The 15,666-nt window shown below is 35.3% G+C and overlaps 1 protein-coding gene across 1 annotated transcript in view; it reads left to right on the top strand.

The window, feature by feature from the left end:
* Positions 1-15,666, top strand: part of KU80 (Ku80 family protein) — a 124,867-nt gene that overhangs the window by 50,517 nt on the left and 58,684 nt on the right. The window contains exons 4-6 of the mRNA XM_089826528.1: positions 8,396-8,527; positions 8,873-9,285; positions 12,648-12,934. Of these exons, the coding sequence (XP_089682654.1) occupies positions 8,396-8,527; positions 8,873-9,285; positions 12,648-12,934 (832 nt within the window). The remainder of the gene's footprint in view (positions 1-8,395; positions 8,528-8,872; positions 9,286-12,647; positions 12,935-15,666) is intronic.

The raw sequence follows: 15,666 nt of genomic DNA, 5'->3' as shown, positions 1-15,666 counted from the left end.
CAAAGGTTCCAATATGCCAAATCAATCCGAAGTGCTCCCCCTTTGATGAACATCCTCCTCTAAGCACTTGATTTGGATCAAACCAATCTGCAACAAAATAATGTGTACCAAGTGCCAACAGACACTGTTATATAAAAAATCAATCATAAGAGTTCTTCAATTAACTCTGCTCACTACGACTACTCCCCTTAGGAAGCAATATCAAGCATCACGTCCATGTGTATAAATAGTGCTTTGATTTTACTGGATTGATGCACCGTTGCATCCTTTACTCTGTATCAGGAGGGGACATTACTCCAAGCATACCTCTGAGATAATGGTGTCCTTAGCCAATGGTCTAGCCAAGATATCTGCTATCTGTTCCTTTGTACTTACATATTTGAATCTTATCTTCTTTTTTGCAACTCTCTCAAAAAATGATAATAGCAATGTGTATAGTGATATTCTTTGAATGTAAAATTGGATTCTTTGATATACAGTGCTTGTGTTTTTCCAATGTATAATTATAGGTTCTGAAAATTCAATACCAATGTCCTTCAACATTTGCTTCATCCACATGATCTAATTACAATAAGGTTCCCACCCGTTACAATATAATTAACTCAATCTTCAATAAGGATCAACAAGTTTCACCAACATAATTAACTACCAATAAAACATATCGCACGTTTTACTTCCACAACCTTTCTAGGATGATCTCCAAGATTTGCTATCACAAATATAGCTTCACAAACATGTGTTCAACCACGATCCAATCTTGCTTAGCTTAATTCTACCTCGCTGATAAGATAGAACCAATCTTCCAACAACTATCTTTGACAATATTTTGTGCTCACAATGAACTGTAACTCATCCAATACTCAACAAAAACATAAGCGAACATAGATGTAGCATTTGTATCCATCCATGAATATAGTGCTAAGCTTGCATAGCTTGTCCTCTTCTATTCCAACTTCGCTGACCTCGTAATCCTCCACGATGTATAGAATCCTTGTCTGTCATGAACTCAAGAATATATGTTGGCATCAATGACAAAATGTGTCATAAATACAACATATAACTAGCATTTGCTAGTGCCAACCAGACATGTATTCCTCACACTAGCTACCTATCAAGACAAAATAATATATTAGAGTTAAATAAATAAAAAGAGCATCCTTATTGAATTTTTTATGAAGAGCTTCAAATTATTAACAATTTGAGGATAGAAAACCAATAAACTCACTCATGATTACGTTTTTACAATTTTGGATTAAGGAGTCCACAAATGTTGCCTGTCCACTTTGCAACTTTGTAATCTTTGTATGAGACAATTTTTGTTGGCATAATAAGAACCCTAACATAATAGTAATTTCAATTTGATGTAAAAGCAAGAAGATATGGCAAGTTGTAATGTCCCCATTTGTTGCCAGCATCAAAATTTTAGGGATTAGCCTAATATTGGACCCTTATAGGCAAATGTGTATGGTTAGAGGGTCTTCTGAGAATTGATTCATCTCCATCATTTAGGGAGTTGTGGATTTGGCCTTCGTTTGATATCATTTGGACTTCATTTGCCATACTTTGTATAGTAAGTCGGGAGTAATAGAGATGGACCCTTTCTATTTTTAGAAAGTGTATTTGGTCACATGGGGAATTATGAGGAAAAATTCCTATTTCAAACGGCATGGCAATCAAACAAGTATTTCAAGAGATAATAAAGTTCAAGTGACTTAAGTGATTTATTTAAATATTTTAATGTTATTATAAAGTTATAAAGTACCTTATAATAATAAAGTCACTTTAATATCATAAAATGCAAATATAAAGTTACTTAATGACAAAAGTAACTTAAGTGACGAAAAGACGAAATTGGCTTTTTATCCCACATTGCCTAGTTGTTTGTGTCTTCCTCATATCGAGCTTATAAAAGCGTGGAGCTACATTGGGATTGACACCATGAAATATATCTATATCTTGAAGACAATCTTTGTTGCTTAAATGTGACTGGTTATTCTTGAGGACGAAGCCCCTTGAGATAGTTCGAGAAGTTGGACGTAGCCCCAGCTTCTCATTGGATTATTTGCTCATGTAGGAAGTGGAGTTGCATTGTGATACGTTTCTTCTGTGTGGGATCCCGCTTCCACGAAGTAAGTAATAGTTGTCAAAGTTTGATAGGGATGGTATACAAGCATAGCTTGGACTCCAGTATTCAGCCCAGCCGATTGATTGTATAATCTGGGAATTATCCTTGCCGTTGTTTTGCGAAGTGTTGTTGTTGTATAGCAATTTTGCCATACTTCTTTAGCGTGATATCTGTGATTGAGGAGTTATTTTATGCAAAGGAAATTGACTGTGTGAAGGACTTGATGACTGTGGATTTAATCTCTCATCCTGCAATCTTAATTGGGGGAAATCTTTGGGCATTTTGTGGCTGCTATTACCTACCTGTGGCAGCGATTGAGGTTTGTGTGGAGTTGTTCATCATCCCTAAAGGGTGGCGTCACATTCCAACACCCCTGCATGCAAGGATAGAGCGTATCAATTCATCTATTTGGGCCTGTGATCTGCAATAGTGGTTGCTGTTACAGATTCAGGGCAGCATTTGGAGTGTTGTTGAAAGTCTGAAACTAATGGCAGACCTGCGTTGATACTGGAGAAGCCTGTCTCCATTTTCAGAGGCCTACGAATTAAGTATTTGGGATCAGCGTTTACATTGGGGTCGGCAACCTGACTTTATTAGGCCTGTGTTTGACAGTTGGGCACTGTTATGCGGTGTGATTCGGGTCTGGTATTTACAGTCTGCTTAATCTGCATCAAATGCCTAGAATCTGGAGTCTTTAGAGGCGTTAGACTTCTCCTGTGACTGCTTGGCATCTTGTAACTATGTTTGGGCGCCTGGTTGCTTTTGATTACCATCATTTGGAGGCTACGATTATCATATTAAGGTTCACAGTTTAATCTAAATGATAATTGCTTAATGTTCAGTAGATGATGTGAGTTTTGGCAGTGTTTGTTTTGCAGATTATTGATATTTCAGTATTGTAGATGAAGCATTAATAACAGTTTTATATTTGTTCCACTCTTGTAATCCTAATTCTTGGCATAGTATTCGCAAGGACTTAACAGTGGGATATTTTAATTCCATTGCATATATCGGAAAATCCATTTGCAAAGCCTACAAGATCACAATATAAATCGAAGTCCAGTATAAGAGTGGCATGCCAAATGTTTGACCACATGCCTAATTACTGATTATAAAAGAAGTTGGTGTTTGATGAAGTTATAACCGGTTGAGGTTATTACACAAGTTGGTCATTGTGTTTATCCTTTTTCAATATTTTTGAACACTTGTTTAGAAAGTTTCTTTTGGATCTTGCTCTTTCTCATTTATGATGGGTTTTTGACTTTTGAATCATCGAGTCATGGCATCATGTATCCCTCAGCAAGGTTGGTGTATGCGAGTAGAACAAACAATATTCATAATGGGTATAGTAAAAATAGGCAGATATTTCATGCTATCCCATTCATAGTAATCAATGATAATCTACTGAATATTCATTGCCTTCTTAGTATTGGTTTGCCTCCATATGGATCAAGTTTGGGTAATACTAATTATGCTAGAAAATACTATTTGGAACTTCCAAATTTGTTTCAAGTCAATTTTGTTGGAGTTGAAATGCAACTTCTCAACCTATTGAACAATTAAAATATAACAATTAAAAAAAATTCAAATAATAAATCAAATGTTTAAAAAAATGTTTTTCAACTAGCTAAAGTCAAACATTAAGTTCACATTGCTTCCTTTATCTTTGAGTAGCCCCAATTTTGAAAATGGTCTAAATATGTCTTACATTGTCATGATCATTAATGAACAATTGAATTTCTTCAGCATTTAACACTGTAGTATACGTCTAAAAGAGTGGATAACGGATAAAACAAGTTGCTCAAAGAGATGTGGAATAATGTTTGACAACCAACAAGCTAGTTCTACAATTCTTTTTGTTGCCCATTATGAATTGAACAATTTTTCAAGGGTCCATTTCCCTAATGGTTGTGATGAGGATGGTAGCAATAAATTGGTCATCCTTAATCTTCACCTTTTAGTCAATGACAACAAATATTGTTCTTTTATGTGATATTGTAACCTTTTTGATCAAGGGCTATTTTTTCAGCTTTCTTCCATCCATTGAAAATAATGGATTCCTTTGTCTTAGCCCATGAATCCCTTATGGGCTTTAGCGAGTCATCTTCAAGCTCCGCCTCCTTGTCCAATAAGCAGCCATATACCTCTTTATAACTTTGGTTTTTGAGTTATTAAAAAAATGCCTCTTAGAGTTTCCCACAATTTTGGTCAATATGGTGAGCAAACAATATAAAAACCAACTCATTTGAATAGATACATCTTGCCATGTGTTGATTGACAATCTCTTGAGTTTCATTTTGAAATGCCATTTTGAAAGGTGGTAAAAGAATGAATGGCTGTCTACCACAACACTAGGATTAGATGTGGGTAGAAGGGTTTTCATTCCTTGAGATTATATATTTGCTTAAAGCCTAAAGGTGATCTTCTTTAAGGCTTGCTGCTTCATTTGTGTGCTCCTGCTCATGAATATATGCTATAGTTTACTTTGATGGCACATTTACTCCATTCTTTCTAGGATAAGCTTTGATGTCTTGCTTAGGGAAGCCCACACAGTTGAGTGAAAGTATGAGCCTGAATACTTCACACCACACCTTTTGCAAATCCAAATATATCTCCTAGCATTTGGAACTACTTCTATCATATCAACATATTTCAAAGAGGAGAATTTGGGTTTGTTTTGAATTGGGATTGGTCCGTGAAGAAAATTTACCCCGTGTTCAAAAATCTTATTCTATAATCTCCTTGGTAGGAAAATGGCTCTTGTATGTGTGAATAAATAACAATGCAATCAGGCTGGAACATTTAATGTGAAGCAAGAATGCGAGTTCAAAAAACTTAAAATGGAATGTTTTTATAGTTTGCAATCAAAGTGAGGTAAGATGAGTTTGTTTTAGTGTTTTAAATGCTATAGATAACACTTTTACGGTTAGAGATTTATTTTGGTCTTCTAATCAAAGTCAATTGTGAAAATTCATTAAGAAAAGCAAAAACAAATGGAAAGTAAAACTTGATGTGTTTGTTGTGGTTCCTTCTAGTTTCACCTAAGTTCGTTTGGGGTGGGTCCACCTATCTAAAGCAGCTCCTTGTGCAAATTTGCAGGCTTATCAACCTTCTATGGTCTTTTTCTATCATCTTCTTGGTAGTGAATGAGCTTTTACATGCACGTAGGAATATTAATGCAACTGAGTCAGAATATTTCATGCTTTAACTCTCTCTGTGCAATGACAAGCAAAATGAAAGTTAAACAAAAAGGAAATGTTTTTTGTCTTTTCAAATCACAGTGAAGTAAAGTGAGTTCATTTTGACCTTTTAAATGGTTTAGATGGCATTGTAAGGTCTAGACATTCATTTTGATGTAACATAGTCAAAGTCAAATGTAAAACCTATTAAGCAAAGTGAAAACAATGGAGTATAGAACCAGATAGGTTTTTGTAGTTCCTTCTTGGTTCACCTAGGTTTGTATGTGATGAATCTAAAGTCCTTAAGCTTCCTATATGCAAGTTTTCAGACATATCAACCTAGATCACAAATTCAGTTTGAACGGGATTTGGATCTGGTGGCGAATGCCAACAAACTGGCAACATATAACTTTTCTATAGCTTAAAACAATCTTATCACATTTGAGGAGGAGACTCTTCTTGGAGTGAGTCACGATGGCTTGGTTATCCTGAAAAAGCATTCTGATCCCCCCTTCTTGGTCCTTTTGGTGGTAAATCATTTGAAACGTACGACCACCATGTTTTCATGTGCGTTTTGTTTCGTACTTCGGTTACCATCCAAAATGTTTTTTGAGTATAAGCACGGAACATAAGACAACGAAAATATATCTTGTCCCATGTGGCTACTTCTAAAAGGAATGCAATGGCTAAACATACTGAAATAGATTTACTCATCAAATCAGTGTTCTATTCTAGTAAATATTTATGCTCTTAGGGCCTGTTTGGTTGCTGGAGTACAACTGGAATAGGAAGAGAAAATTAGAAAATGTTTTGTATTCTTTGTTTGGTGCGCCAAGTTGGAATTGAGAATAGGAATACATATTCCCATTTTGGCCCCAAAATGAGCTTATTTCCATTCCAAAAAATACTTGTTATTGGAATAGGCTATTCCCATTCCCATTATGACTTTTTCTTATTTGATAATTTTTTTCAAATCCAAGTGCGATGTCCATGAGCTTGCAAATTCTAGCAAGAGTGCCAAAGAAATCATACTCTGAATATCTGTCCAGAGTTTCTGCCACACGGAAGGAAGCTGTAACAGGTCACACTCTTTTTGTGCAGAGGGATTGGCTGCAAGTGACGGAATCGTGGATTTACATGGTTGTGGTGGGCAAACAGGAGAATGGAACCTGTGTCCTCTAGTTTGCCAGGGACGCTACTGCAGAGGGTTCAGTGTGGTGGCCATTGCCATTGATGCCAACAAAACATGACACCACATTTTATAAGCCTTGAGCATGTCAACTTTCCTTCATAATGTTGGCACTGGTTGAAGAAATTGACGGCCGTGCAGTTTACAAATGGGTGCCCTTGCGTGCTTTTGAAATGGCGGCCTCCGGTCTCCTATTCAAAAACATGCTCTTGAAACGGACCCCCTTGCAATGCTGACAAATGCTTCTTTGTATTTCATTCACTCTGCTGACATGGCACTAATCCATGTACATATGTAGTGTCTTTGCAGTATAAATGCTGAATAGGCAGCTCCAGACTCATCTTGACCCCTTAAATCGAATGCAGGAAGAATATGAAATTGAAGGGGCTCTATTTAACTTGCAGGGAATTTCCAGGTTGGATTAACCAAATCTTGCAGGAGAACAAGAACAAATCAAAACTGCTGCCAGTTCCCTTCTATGCAACTCCAAACCGGAGCAATAGATCATTCACTTTCTGACTTCTGTATTCATTAATTTTAACTTTTCTGCACCAAATCTACATTAAAAATGGCCGCACGAAGCAGACAGCAAAGAAATCTACGTTTATGTTTCTAGTATTCAGTAGTATCATGTATGCTATTAAAAAGTTTAAATAAATTAATTTCCTATTCCCTATTCTACTTCAAGTGTGTACAACCAAACATGAGATTAACATATTCCCAATCAAATCCCAGGTGATCCAAATGGGTCTGGAATTGCAATTTCAATTCCCATTCCCATTCTCAAATCTAATTTCCAATTCCTACGCCAGCAACCAAACGAGCCCTTAATGCATGAAATGATTGGAACTTCTTGAAAGAAATACTGTGGCAATGTATACCAAATAGGTCTACTGGTTCATCATAACACAGTTCTCTTCAAATACAGCTTCATTCACAAATTTATTCAATGCTGAAATGATGGGAAATTCCTAGCTTCATTAGAGCCAGAAGATCTATTTGGAAGTTAGGTAGATTATCCAGCTTTATTTGAACAACTCATTCTTTTGTTCAAGATATCATCATTTTCTGATCTGTTCTCTATAAGTTCCCAAATAATTCTGACGATTCAGCAAGACCAAATAGGTAGATCAGGACGATAAAGACTTGTTAGAAGTTTAGTTTTCACTGAATAAAATTTATAATCATCTGTCCAGGCTTTTGTCATGTCAGCATTTGACACTTATATCCATAAATGTATTAATGCATGGGATGCATTAATTTCTTATCCGATGAACTTCCTTGAAATTGGCCACATCAAGAAGGGCGCTTCATAAATTGGGTAGCCATTGGCTTGATTGGTGGGATAAAGATTCGTCAGAAGCTAAAGTCTTCATTGCATAGCGCTTTATCATCTTCCGTCTAGGCCATTGTCATGTCATCACTTAACACTTATATCATAAATATATGCATGCAGTGAAGCAGGAATGTATGCATTTTTGTTTTATGGCTCAAAATGTGTTTGTTATAATTTAATCAATGCATTTATCATATTGCATTACTGCTGGTGTGCTTGTCTGTCTGCATGCATGTGGACAACATATATATGTATGAAATTGATCTGGTACCTATTCTCTGTCTACGGTTTGTGACATGTGTTTGGCTACATTTATAATGAAACTCACAATTAAGTCACTTCACTGTTTTTGAGAGCATGAATTCAATTATATACATATAAAGATAATTATAATGATGTCTCTAGTCTGCAATGCATTTGTCTCCTTAGGAGAAAGAATAATAGTTATGCTGATTTTGATATAATCACCATACACGCTCATTTGTATGTTTAAACTAAAACCTTGACCATTAGAGCTTATGGCTTGGCTTGGGATTCCTCACATAGTTCTGTGTCTTATTTTTCAGAAGCTAATAATGATTTGCAGAAGGAGGTTGGTGGCTATGAAAGTGTGGCTGTTAAAAGACCAATAAGGGTTGTTGAGGAAGATCTTCTTGAATATCTAAATGAACTACCAAGGGGTAGAGCCCAAGGGGATTGTATCCTTAATTGTTGATCAGACACAAATTCCTTGCAGGCATGTTGGTTAATGTAGTTCTCCACCGTCATTCTGTGCTTCTTGAGGTATAGCATCTTTGAAATAACATAGTTCTTGTTAGAATCATTGCGTTTGCTTGGGGTGTGGAGAGGTGATTATTTGAGCAAGACTTGTAAAAGATGAAATGGTAGCACATCTGTTGTAAATTACAATCCTTCCACTACATTTTAAATATGCTAAAACTTTCTCTTCTATCTTCTAATAATGTGTAAGTTTTAAATATTTAGCAGTTGATCTATTTTGTCAATCCAGCGGGTACAAACAATATTCCTTAACAGATTACTAGTTCTAGATGCTTTAGTGGTTGGAATGGACTTGCTGATAAAGAAACATGGAGCAGGGAAGAAGGGAGATAAAGTGAATAAACGCCTATATTTAATCACAGGTGCTCGATCAGTGATTAAAGATCCCGATGAAGGAACAAAAGATGATCAGGTAGATGTGATTGCTAATCAGATGAAAGAGCACAGTATGAAACTTGATGTTGTTGTTCTCCAACAGAGACTACCTGGACTAGCAAGCTCAGATATATTCCGTGAAAATGTCTCTCTTCTAAAAAGGTTTTCTAAGAGAGCACAGGCAGAGATTTCAATTGTTGAAAGTCCAGTATCATTGCTGAGTGCAGTAAGAGCTCGGAATATTTCTCCAGTGACTATATTCAGAGGAGACCTGGAGCTGACTCCCATGATCAAAGTTAAGGTGAATTATATTTTATATTTTGCCTGACAATTTAGTTTGGAGCAAAGAGGTTTCAAATGAGTACTGTTTGGCTGGTCAATGGATTTTAGTACTTATTATATATTTTCTATTTTTTTGATAATTCTGTAGCATTTAAGATGACTGACTGGTGCAACTTCAGTTAGAGAAATGTTTTTTAAATTTAATAATTTAGTTGTGATAGATTCTTTAGTGATTTAGTAACCACAGGGTTTGCATAGAATAGAATCTAGATGACGTTTTCATAAATAATTTTGTGGCTTCCTACTTTTAGCATGGAACCTTAGGCATGGTTTCCAATCTATTCTGAAACCATTTTAGAGTAATAGCATTTAAATTCAATTTCTTAATATAGTGTTCTCAAATGCGCCAGTATACAGTATTGCATTATATTATTTTACTTTTGTCTCCATCAATTTGAAAGGACAGGATTTGTTTATAATAAGGAATTAAAAGATTTAATGCTTTGAACATGTTATGCGTGTTGTTAGCTAGCTTTATTTTATTGTGTTTAATTTTAAATAATAATTATGAAAATATATGGTGATAATCAAATATGTTATAGCAGGATGTCATATTATATTGCTCACCATTGCCTCGGTTAACAAACTGATGTCTGCCCTAAGATAAATCTGATGCAAAATATAGAAGCGAAAAGCAGCAGGCAGAAAGCTTTGAAATATACAAAGGTGATTGTGTACATATGTATGATGCTCAGAAGCAGTATTATGTTATCTCATCTCTTTGCTGCTGACCCTTTAATTGTATCCGCTTTGAAGACGAACCTCTGAGAACAGCTGTTGGGGACCCTTTAGTTTCTAGATGATACTTATAATTTGCCATTGTTTGATTTAAAGAACGAGTTAGAGAGTAAAACCTTTCTTATGTTTATGCCAGTGACTGTGATTAAAACTTAACGTGTGCATAATTCTCTCCCCATTGCTATTGTCAAGTTTTCTAACAATGAGTTATTATAAAGGGAAAGACAGGGTACATCTCAATCTATAACCAAATGCACACATGTTGCTTCCTTGATTTGCATTGTACTAACTTCTGAATTTATAAAAATATATAGGGATGTTCTTTGCATCTTTTGGATACATATTAGCCATACAGCTTGACCGTATTGCACGTGTTCAATTATAGCATGCTGCTCCACTTATGATATACCAAGGGTGCTGGGACAGATGATTTCTGGAGACATGCTGCAGAAATCATATGAGCTTTTGGATTGAGTGAATGGAACCTGGGAAATAGTAAACATTAAATAGCTCACTGTTCTCAGTTTGATGATGCCACTCCACATATTATGTCCTTTTTTACCTAGTTTGAGTGCAAGCAGATCACATTAAACTTTAATGTCAAAAGTGCACTTCATAGATGAAGGGTGCTGTGATAACTGACAGATAATATCTGGAGACATGCTGATAAGTAGAAACCATACGAGCTTTGGATGTAGTGAATGGAACCTCTGCAATAGTATAGTCAGTGTTAAATAACTTGCTGTTATTAGCTTGATAATATACAGGCATTTAATACCATGCAATTTTTAATGCAACAGACAAGTTGTTTTTATTTTGGACTTAAATTAGAATATTTGAATCTGCACACATGCAGAACTGACCATTGTTCATATAGCATACAATCTTGGTTACGAGATTGGGTTAAGGCATGGCAATTAAAATACAGTGGTATGTATAAATGTTTGTTGTGGTTGGGTTTGTCCATACAAGAAAAAGGAAAAAGGAAAAATCATAAATATAAACATTTTTGCAGCCTACAAACAGGAATTACTTAAAAATGCCACATAGCATCAAATGATAAACAAATCCACCATACAAATTAAGTAAACTAATAATTGCCAATTCCTCAAATTTGAATTCCATTGCTAATAATTAACCTACAATAAAGCTTTCTCTACTTTTTAGCACCTTGAAGTATCTGCCACATTTGTATTTTGTATACTTTACACTGTAGGATGTACCTATATGTTTATAATAGCATAAACAGATGTATTTATGATATATTATTAATCACATGCTATATATTCATTCCTTTGTTACTGGCTGTTTGTGTACGCCATCTACCTGGTTGTCTATTAAAATAGTTACATTGTTGTAGATTCTGAGTAGCCATAATAATAAAAGGAGGCTGCACAGAGGGCTAGTCAACAAAGAGAAGTTGAGGAGAGTGTGGGCAGTATCTGCTGCCTGCCTAAAGACACATTCATCAGCCTCATCAAAGAGTTGCTTGAGGAACAAAGCTCTTAATTGTCCCTTGTGTGAACCGTCCAGGAGCACATCAATATCAAGCTCTGCTACAAGAAACAGGCCAATAAGGAACAAAAATTGGAAAACAAACTTTTTTTTTCAGATATGTTTGCCCCAGGTTCTGTTTGAGTCCTACAAAATGGACTTGGCTGAGTCCAGACAGTATGACAATGCCTTGGAGAGCTCCACAAGTGATCCAAACCAGAACTTGAATTGGACTTGGATTTTGGGTTTTCATGAATGAACTGGTTATCTGGTTATGTAGCATACAGACTGTGACAAAATTCAGTGCAATGAAATTAATTACAATGTTGCTAATAGGTGCCTTGTTTTTGAACTATCTGTATAAATCAACTATTTGTCTCTAATAGGGAGAGGAGGATGGAAGTAATAGCAAATTTCTTTTTATCATAATGTCCTGATTGCTGTATAAAGTGCATAAAAGTTGTCCCAAGCGACCAACAAAAATACCTTGGTATTGATGTTAATAACCATTTTTGAGAGTTGGAAATCATGATTTCGTCTATTTGTCAATGAATTTTCAATTAGAACATTTTAGGCCTTGTTGTAATGTATTTGGTTTTGGTGCCTTTTCTGTTCTATATTGAGTATTCTCTGTTGAGCGGGAATAAAAAGATCTCATTTCTCTCTTTTTAACTATTGACCTTTAAAACAAGGATGTTAAATCTGTTTTTTAAATGAGTAATATTTTTCTCGAGTGGATCATTGAATTCTCCTTCAGAGTATAAATACGAGCAATGGTTACTTCTGACTCATGCTTATGACAAAACATACGATTGAATGGGTGAAAGCCTACAAAATAAATAGCTAGCACCAAACTATTATGGGCTAGGAAAATCATTCTTTCTTTGGGTCAAAGTTCATATGTTTGAGATCAAAGGTAAGTTAACATATTCAAACTATTCCGTGTTAGAAACAGTTATTGAAAATATATCCCATGTTAGAATTGGTAAACATAATGGCAACTTTACTAAATAATGTGTAATGCATCATTTTATTCTTTTTAATATGCTTATAATTTTATTTAATTTATGGTTTATTATTGGATTTTAGGTGTGGGTTTATAAGAAAACAATTCAAGAAAAGGTTCCCACTCTAAAGAAATATTCAGACAAAGCACCTCCAAATGATTCTTTAGCATCACGAGAAGTGAAGACTGATATTGAGTACAAAAGTAAGGAAGATCCGGACAAGACAATTCCTCCAGAGCAAAGGATTAAAGGATTTCGTTATGGGCCTCAAGTGGTTCCTATTTCTACTATGGAAGAAGATGCACTCCAGTTCAAGCCTGAGAAGGGCCTGAAGCTTTTGTGTTTTACAAACACATCAAATGTCCCAAGGTATACTTAAGTAAACTTATTATCAAAGCTTTTTGCAATTTCATGAACATCACTTACTTTGTTTATTAAATATATTAATGTTCAACTAGGGAAATAAAACAACATTTACTTCCCTTTCTCTTTGTTTATGCTCAACTAGGGAGCTAAGATAACAGTTACTTAGCTTTTTCTTTGCTTTTTTGTGTTTTTTGTGCTTATGAAGTAGACAACTCATTGTTATGTAGGTTTGTTTGTTTAGGATGATCTAATTGTAATAGAAGAAAACTAAGAGAAGTCCAGTACATAGATTTCCAATCAAACTAATTCACTTCCTTCCATTAAATTTAGGCTAACTAAACTTGGATAGGGATTCAAATTAGATTATCAATTCATTTCAATCAATTCTAAGTTTAAATTGGAGCATTTTGCATTAAGAAAATTGAAGATTTAATTCCAAGTAATTGAAGTTCTGCATTGCAAACAAAATTAAAAGAGATTAAATCTGGAAATGCTAAATTCAGATTTAACCTCATTAGCACCCCGAATCTCGAAACTTCCTTAACAATCTGGCCAAATTCACCCAAATCTAATGCTTTTCAGATTAAGGAAATCTTGAGACTGCTATCTTTATGCCAATCTACTAATTTGTAGCAATTTTCTGCCTTTTATAATAAAGTCATTGCTAACTTGAAGGGAGAGGGGGGGAGGGGGGGATGAGGTGGGTTCAGTGTCTTAATGCAGTCAAAATTCACTATCAATCTGGGGATGTGTTGATGTGAGTTTTATTCCACTACAACATACATAATCAAACACTTAAATGTTATGAGCGATTTACCAAATATTCAATCCTCTCTTGATATAAGGTCATATCTCATGCTAAGCTTGCAAATGAAGATCATGAAATGACTTCAAGGTTCCCTTTAAAGGTGGATACTCGCTCAGTAAAATAATGTGATTTGCTGGTAATCACTTAGGGGACTTATGGACATCAACTGCTTGCACTTCTAAAGATTTAGCTTCACACTGTGCAATGAAAATATGTTTTGACTTTTCCACTTCAGCTCTAACTTAAACTTCTAACCTCTATTACTACTTCTACTTCTACTATGAATGCAAGAAAATTTGGACAGACTTGGACTCTACTAGATATAGCTTAGTCAATGACTCCACCCACCTAGTGCAAGCTTCTGAGGATATACTCAAATGGTTTTCAAATCAATATTTACCCTCTTCAATCCCATCAATGGATGCAAACTAAAGATCGGATATCAATTGAAGTTAAGTAAGTACATTCTCTAGCTCACCACACAAGGCACTCATACCATCGGCAAGAGGCTAGCGGCCTAGTCTATATTCAAGTCAAACAAGTAACCATCCACAATTCTTTCATCCAACTAAACTACTTCTAAACAACATGAAATGAAATCCTATGTCAAGTGAGGAAATATGGATCACCATGCAATAATGCAAACTTGATTGCAACAATTCACCATGCAAGACACAACAATGAAAACTAAAGCAAGTTTGGCATTATATTAGCAACAATTCTCCAACAAGTCCTCTTTTACAAATGAGGGGTGGAATTTATATAGGAGCCTCTATTACAATGAACGACCAAGATTGATTTAAAATCAAGGGCCTAGATTAATCTATTACAAACCCTAATTAGGGCAACCAAAAGTAGCCAATAGAAAAGAAGCACCACATTATGAGCCAATGAAAAAATTCAAAGGCTTGGGGACCAATAAGAATCAAGGAAGCCGCCAAGTCATCACCCAAGATGTAGACTTCTTTGCTCCTTCTCCCTTTTAGTAAAATCAATGAACTTAAGTAAAATTTCACTAAGTTCCTCCATGTCACTAAGCAATATTAATGTAGATCCAATTTTAGTTAGTACCCTAAGCAATATGCTTTCAATGGCTGTTGTTATACTTGTAATAAGTTTGGACACAAGTCACAAGATTGCAGATCATAGAAGAAGTCTAATTGGATACCCAACAAGAAAGGTAATACAATTAATTGGGACTATAATACATGGTATAGTTGTACTGCATGTGGGAAATATGGTCATATTGCTCCTAATTGCATGAGGTTACACTTTGGAGGAGGATCCGGAAGCTGGAGAAGTCCTGGAATGACATGTTATCATTGTCACAAGGTCGGTCACTTAAAGCAAGAACTGTAGGTACTGAGTATCAACACTGAAAGAGGAAGATCCAAAAGGAAAAGGAAAAGTCAATGTTGATGAAGTTTGTGAACAAATGAACAAGAAATGGATAGGGAAGACAGAAGAGAATATGACATCAAATGCAATTGATGGTGGCACTTCATCCATTGGATTAGTTGAAACTTCTTCAAGCTAAACCTTATAAGAAGGTATGAAACTGTATTTGAATTGTTGAATCTTACATTAGTTCCTTAAATCAATGGAACAACGTCCATATCAGCATAGTTTATGATGCATTAAGACAACTCATGGGATGTATGAAGTTAATGAAGTCGGTAAAGGCATATCGAGCAAAGAAGTTAAGGTAAAAATGTCAATTGACTGAGTTTGCTATATTAACAGTTGAAGATGGAAGTGTTGCTTGCCCAAGTATCTTATAGCAACCGAGTGATGTTTGGAAAGAAAGTATGTGTTAACTAAGTACAAGGTATAGAACATTTAATATACCCTAGTAAACATTAAAACAACCATAATTGTATAAATTGGTGTTTCTATGGTTCATTTGCTGACCTTGCATTTTCAAGTA

Source organism: Cupressus sempervirens, chromosome 4 (assembly GCF_028749045.1).
Source record: "Cupressus sempervirens isolate cs-2001-9-10 chromosome 4, ASM2874904v1, whole genome shotgun sequence".
Taxonomy (NCBI): domain Eukaryota; kingdom Viridiplantae; phylum Streptophyta; class Pinopsida; order Cupressales; family Cupressaceae; genus Cupressus; species Cupressus sempervirens.
This window is presented reverse-complemented; position numbering and strand designations above follow the sequence as displayed.